The sequence below is a fragment of the Meles meles genome, chromosome 7 (genome assembly GCF_922984935.1).
Source record: "Meles meles chromosome 7, mMelMel3.1 paternal haplotype, whole genome shotgun sequence".
Taxonomy (NCBI): Eukaryota; Metazoa; Chordata; class Mammalia; order Carnivora; family Mustelidae; genus Meles; species Meles meles.
In genome coordinates, this window is record NC_060072.1 from 137,655,675 (window position 1) to 137,662,585 (window position 6,911).

A 6,911-nucleotide genomic window follows, 5' to 3' on the forward strand; every position below is an offset into this window, starting at 1 on the left:
GGCCGGGATCGACCCGCGCCTCGCGAAGGTCACGGACGCGCAGGCCTCCGCGAGGGGGAGCGCGGGAGACGACAGCCTCCCCACCCGCAGCGCCAGACACCGGCGCCGCTAGTAGCCACGGGGCAGGTCCCACCCGGCCCCCCTCTGGGCCCGCCTCCTGGCTGCGGAGATGATCGACTGGAGCCTGGCGGCCAATCGGACGGCGCTCGCGCTACCGGGGGCGGGGCCGGGGGCGGGGCCGGGGGCGGGGTGCGTCTGGCCGGCTCCAGGCGCCGGGCGCTATTTACGGCGCGGATCCCGGCCGGCAGAGGTGGGCGCAATCTAGAGCTCGCGGCTGACGGTCTGGGAGCGCGCTCGGGGACCTTCTTCCTTCGCGGAGTGGCCGGCCGAGGGGGAGCGAGGCCCATAGCCCACCCGGGACTGCGGCGCCGAACCGAGCGAAGGGGTCCCCGGTGGCCGCGGAGTCGGGCCGCGAAAGTCCTCTCGGCTGCTCGGCGCCCCTCCAGCCGCGCTCCATGCTCCGGCCGCGGCCCGGCTCCTCGCCCGGTCGCTGACGGCGCCCGCCGCCCCGGGGAGCCCCCATGCCCTGCGCGCTCCGGGAGCCGTAGGCTGCAGTTGCGCCGCGGCTCCGGGAGCCGGCGGGGGCGCCGCGGCCGTGGGGGGCGTCAATGGATCGCCATTCCAGCTACATCTTCATCTGGCTGCAGCTCGAACTCTGCGCCATGGCCGTGCTGCTCACCAAAGGTGGGTGCCCGCCGGCCGAGGCGCGGGCTCTCCGGGAGGGGCGCGCGGGGGTCCCGGGGCGGCCGCTGCCGCGGGCCTTTGAAGGCGGCTGCCAAGGCTTTGTTAGCGGCGGGCGAGGCTTCCTCCCGCGCTGGAGCCCGCAGGTCGCGACAAGTTGCCTGTTCTTAGAAGTCGCGGCGGTGGCTTCGCGGCCGCCCCCCTCGGGTGTCCCGGGGTGGAGTCAGACCTCGGGGCAAGTGGTTGTCAAAATGTTTTTGTAAGTCGGCCCGCGGCGAACTTTCCTGAACGTCTGCAGCCGGGAAGCGGGGCCGTGGTGCGCGCGGGGACGTAGCCGCCCTCCGCACCCCGCGGCTGGGGGCGGCCGCGCCGAACCCCCGACCCTGCGGGCCGCCGCGCTGGGCCGGAGTGCGGGCCGTCGGCGCCCGTCCCCAAGTGTGACTCCGTCCGCGCGCGTGCCTTCGTGTGAGCCTCTCAGTGTCTTTGTGAGCCGGCTAGTGTGAGAGAGGAGGTGCCCCAAGTGTGAGTCTTGGTGTGCAGGAGTCTGCAGGAGTCTGATGGGTGGCTTCGCGGGCTGGGAGGGCTGCTCCGGCAGTCTTTCGCCTTTTAGGTTGAAATAACCCAAACTCCTAGATTGCAAGGATTCCCCCGCCATGAACTCCCCTTACTGTTCTCCGAACAGATAATTTTTCTTTTTCTCTTCTTTTTTTTTAAATGGGAAGCGTTATTTAGCTTTTGCACCCCCCCCTTCTCTAATTGCCATGTAGCAGGCATGAGGTTAAAGGATAAGCTAGCCCAGAAGGATGCTGTGCTACGGTATTTATTTATTTTGAAAGGAAGGGTGTAATTAACCCTAAATAACAGCCCTGGTAGCCTGCAGAGGGGAGCCTCCTGGCCCTATCAAAGGCCGGCAGAACAGGGAGGGACTGAGGCTGACATGAAGTCACAGATACCGAAACTATGTGCCTGATAATGATATAATTAGGGGATCAGAGATTTCTGACTGCTGCGGACTTCAAAAGCTTTAAAAGAAGCCAGCAGTCTCTCCTGTAGCCATCTTGACTAAAGCAGACATTTTTGTTTAATCACTACATACAGTAACAAGAAAGGGGGGGGAAACAGAAGAGCATTGTTCACTGTTTCCAAATACCAGTCCCCTTTCTGGGCCTTTTGCATGCCACAGGAAGAAACTTTATGAAACGACAGAAATATAGTTTTAATACAGTAATACAAAAGTCCATTCAACTTGTTGAAATGTGGCTCCAATTAAAAAAAAAAAGTTGTTAGAACTTTCGTCGTTACCTGTCAAAATTTTATTAGACTGTTTTAGGTCATTGGAAATACAGTATTTTAAATAGGCGCTCATAAACATTTTACTCTTTTTTCTTTTTTCATTCAGTGCTCTTTTTCTACACTGGGTTTAAGGTGCATGGGATCAAAATGGACTTTGAATCTGTTTTATTTCTACTTTAAATCTGTCGGTGGGATTTGTTAGGCTAGGGATATGTAGTCATCACCATCTAAGACTGGCGAGCTTTGTGCAAAGCATCGAGTACGCTGGGAAAGAGGAGAGCGAACCTCTAAAAAGCAAGGTTCCAACTTGAAGGTCTTCCTGGAGAAGGGACTTCGGCCCAGAGTGGGACAGACGCAGGGAGCTAGAGCAGGACCTCCAGCTTTGGACAGTTAAACTCAAATTGCCAGAGATCTGTGATTAGCTGGCAGGTTTTTTGTTTGTGTGTTTTGTTTTGTTTTGTTTTGTTTTGTTTTTTTTAAGAACGAAAGCATTAGCGTCTGATGAAAACCGGAGCATACCATACAGTGGCCTGGAATTTGGACAGATAATTAAATGAGACACCTTACTCAGGCGTTCACATTCGCAGAGAGGAGGAGGAAGAAGAAAGGAGAGGGTAGGAAGAGGTCTATAAAACCACAGTCCCTGGTGTTTAATTTCAGAGCCGGGGTTTCAGTAACTACTAGAACTTCTGACTGGGGAGCTGGGAAGAGGTGTGTGCCTCGGTTCCGTTTACAGTAGCATTAGTTGTGGCATCTGACAGTGACCAGAGCTCACGGGGTCAGATGCGGTATTGGTGATCGCTCTGAGACCCGGATCATTTCAACTAGAGGTGGATGCTAGAAGCCTCAGAAGAAGCATGCATTGCAGCAAAATGTTACCAGCGACTTGCAACTCCCCAAACAAGTTTTATAAAGGAAACTTTTAATCACTTCCTGGAGAAAAATTTGAGGTTTCCTTAAGGATTTTTCATTCAACCAGCAGAGGATTTTCAGTTTCAGTGTTTCCCCTTTTAGATCCCATGTTGAATTACATGTAAAACTGGGGAGCTAAGGGGAGGAGAAGTTAGTTTTTACACCCGCCTCCCCTCCTCACCCGCCCCCCACCCCGCCCCCAGTTTTATGACTTTCCATTTGGGCTGAAAGAAATTGACTTTGGCAAGCAAACCACTAATTGTAAACTGCCTAGTTCCTGTTTTACAATATACTGACTAAAAGCTCCTCTGCATGAAAAGATCTTTATAGGCAAAGTTTGCCTTTTCTAGAGAGGTTGCAAATAGCTGCCCAGTTTCATAGTTTTAAAACCTCCTGACCGGAGCAATTTCTAGATTGTTGTGTTTCTAGTTAATAACTTTATAAGGTGTTAGCTAAAGCTCTTAAATCTTGGCACAGCCCTTTAAGGTAGTAAACAATTCAGTAGTTCCGATCAAATATTTATACTGACAAAATCAAAAAGCCTGGCGTTTTTATGTTGTATGGTCACGTAGGATTAAAATGAATAAACAGTGTAATTCACCTTATGGTAGGAGAAATTCTTGTGATGATTCTTTTCCTTCAGATCCAGAAGTAATATTTTGAATTAACCCGCTAACTCCTCAGAAATCGCGATTGAACTCTGATTCTCTGCAGTTGGGATTAGTATGTTTCTAAAATTACCTTTAACTGGGTGGAAATTTAAGCACTGCCTTGCACACAGGGCCCTCCCAAGTCTGCCTGGGGCTGGCATGGCGGGCGCTCAGCTGAATATCCTAAAAGTTCATGCCTTTGAACTTGAGCAGTTGCCCAGGTAGAGGCTTTATCTGGGCCCGAGAAGGCGCGTGACGCAATTTCTCATTGTCTTCAGGTGAAATCAGATGCTACTGTGATGCTGCCCACTGCGTGGCGACCGGCTATATGTGTAAATCCGAGCTGAGCGCCTGCTTCTCGAGGCTTCTCGATCCTCAGAACACAAACTCCCCGCTCACCCATGGCTGCCTGGACTCTCTCACAAGCACAGCAGACCTCTGCCAAGCCAAACAGGCCCGAAACCACTCTGGCACCGCCGTGCCCACGTTGGAATGCTGTCATGAAGACATGTGCAATTACCGAGGGCTGCACGACGTGCTCGCCCCTCCCAAGGGGGAGGCCTCAGGTAGGTAGAAGCCCCTCGGACCAGCGGCCGGCCTCCTCTGGCGCGCGGTGGCCACGATTTGTGTGTCTGCTATTGATTTTATTGTTAATGTAATTAGAGACACCAGGGGGAGAGGCCTGGCTGTGGATGCGAAGATGCATCTCTGTTGAGTAGCTTTTATGTCTGCCTGAGTATGAGATGTCTGTCTGCATAATAGGTTTTGCCTGGCTTTTCCACTTTTGGAAGACCCAGAAGACCCTTCCTGTTCGGGAATGACAGTCCCTACACAGACTGTTCTCGGAAGCCAGCCGATCTTTGCACCGCTGGGCAGCGTGTCATTTGTAAATAGTGTTGATTTCACCGTCCGCTGCTTTCTCACGGGGTGTCTCGTTGCAGATGGATAGGTGATCAGAAGTCCCGGTGGGAGGGCGTAACCGCAGTCTGCTCATGCGTTTGTGTTGCTCTAGGACAGGGAAACCGCTATCAGCACGACGGCGGCAGGAACCTCATCACCAAAGTGCAGGAGCTCACTTCCTCCAAAGAGCTGTGGTTCCGGGCGGCCGTGATCGCCGTGCCCATCGCCGGCGGCCTCATTCTGGTGTTGCTGATCATGCTGGCCTTGAGGATGCTCCGGAGTGAGAACAAGAGACTGCAGGATCAGCGGCAGCAGATGCTGTCCCGTTTGCACTATAGCTTCCACGGACACCATTCCAAAAAGGGGCAGGTGGCCAAGTTAGACTTGGAGTGCATGGTGCCTGTGAGCGGCCACGAGAACTGCTGTCTGACCTGTGACAAGATGAGACAAGCGGACCTCAGCAACGACAAGATCCTCTCGCTCGTCCACTGGGGCATGTACAGCGGGCACGGGAAGCTGGAGTTCGTATGACGGGGTCTGACCCCAAACCGAAGTTCTTGGACGCTGGAAGGCTTGGGGTTCTGCTGGACAGGAGCACTTTATCTGCAGAAAAAGGAACTCACGGAATCACCTTTGAGAGACGGAATGACCTCTGCAAACAGAATCTTGGATATTTCTTCTGAAGGATTATTTGCACAGACTCTTAAATACAGTCAAATGTATTATTTGCTTTAAAATTATAAAAAGCAAAGAGAAGACTTCGTACACACTGTTACCAGGGTTTTGCATCTGAGCGAGCTGGAATTGAGTACCTAAATAAACTAAAATGTGCTCTGTGTAAGCTCCAACATCTTGATTTATTGTAAAGATTTAAAAAATATATATATATATATTTTGTCTGAAACTTAGCGGTGTCTTGTCATAAATTAAAAACTAAGTGGGAAGTGTAAGAAACTTCATGTTTATTATACAAATGAAGATCTGTTGTCGCTCATAGTAGGGTCTCAACTATAGGATTTGGCTTGATTTTTGTTTGTTTTGTTTTGCCCCCCACCTTTTTTTTTTTTTTTTTGTATTTAAACAAGACCAAGATCTTGTTTGTCCTTACCTGCATTTTTGTAGTTTTCTTACAGTGTGGAGAATTTCCAAATGTGTCCTGCCCATCATTCGGTGTCTTACCCACGTGTTTTCCTTAGGTGTTAGGATAACCCTGGTGTTTAGCTTTCACCTATGAGAAATCCTAAACTTCTTTAGACCAGGTGGGATATGATGGATCAGTGTCTGGAGCTGAGGAAAGGTCATATTTATTCATCAACTTACTCCAGTTGCTCCGAAATGCTTTTTAAAAATGTGTCTACCTCCAACCAAAAAAGAAAAACCAAACCAAGCCCGCTAAACGAAACTTCTCGTAGTTAGAGTTAGTCACTGTCTACTTTTACTACGGTTGGATTGATTTATCATATCAGTTGGCTTTTGTCTCAGACCAAACTAAGTATTTTGGATCCCAGATTAGCCAAACTCGATTGTGTCGTGCTCCTGGTTTTCATACCTTCCTTCAATGCAGTGTTATACTAATTTTTTTTTTCAGTGTTTAGAAAGAGTTTCAATACTGAGGGTTATTTGTATCAACTGAGATTTAAAGAACAGGAGGGTCCTATGCCCCCCACCTTGACTTCAGCCACTGACACACTGAGTAACAGTGTTTTCACTCCTGTAGGACCTTCTGTCTGGCAAGACTGCTCAGCCTGAATTCAAACCCATGCCATGTTTGTGTACTTTTCCCCCCAAATAGGTCTTTGTTATCCTAAACGTGAGAAGAATTTGCCACCTAGGATTCTTTTTTTTTTTTTCCTGATTCTTTTGTATATTTGAAACTTCTGCTTAAAAATGAACCTCTAGTCTGCATATGTGAGTATGGGGTTTTCTTTTACTGAGTGTTAAAAGATTGTGTGTGTGCATATTTGGGGGGTTATTTTACGATAAGCATAATTTGGGTCCTTTAAGACAGATGCAGTCGCCAAGTTCATGGAAGAATCGGAGTGGAAATGACTAGTCTAAAAAAAAACGAGTACCTAGATTATCCAGTAATTAAGAGGCCACAGCCCCATACAAAGTAGGCTATGGAATAAATACACATTTTAATAAATGACGGCATTCGTATTATGCTTTTTGAGAATGACAGTTCTTGCACGCGTGACTTACAGTTGATAAAAGGGTATTAAGTTTTTGGTGTGTTGCTTTTCAAGGGAGCCAGAGAATTGTGGCCTAACTATCCAAACCCATCTAGAGAAGAAAATTCACTGAGATTGCCCCTTGATGGAGTTTCGACCCTCACCTCCACTGTGAGCTCCAGATCAAATTACAGTAGTTTCATAGCTTGAAGAGGAAAAGCCTTCTTGCGCCTTCCCCTTCTGC

At 49.8% G+C, this 6,911-nt stretch overlaps 1 protein-coding gene across 1 annotated transcript; it reads left to right on the forward strand.

The window, feature by feature from the left end:
* The first annotated feature begins 326 nt into the window (after positions 1 to 326).
* BAMBI (BMP and activin membrane bound inhibitor) lies at positions 327 to 6,634 on the forward strand. The gene is made up of 3 exons (XM_046010551.1): positions 327 to 744; positions 3,875 to 4,162; positions 4,609 to 6,634. Exons 1-3 carry the CDS (start codon positions 669 to 671, stop codon positions 5,025 to 5,027), a joined length of 783 nt encoding a protein of 260 aa, XP_045866507.1. The 5' UTR covers positions 327 to 668; the 3' UTR covers positions 5,028 to 6,634.
* Positions 6,635 to 6,911: the final 277 nt, after the last annotated feature.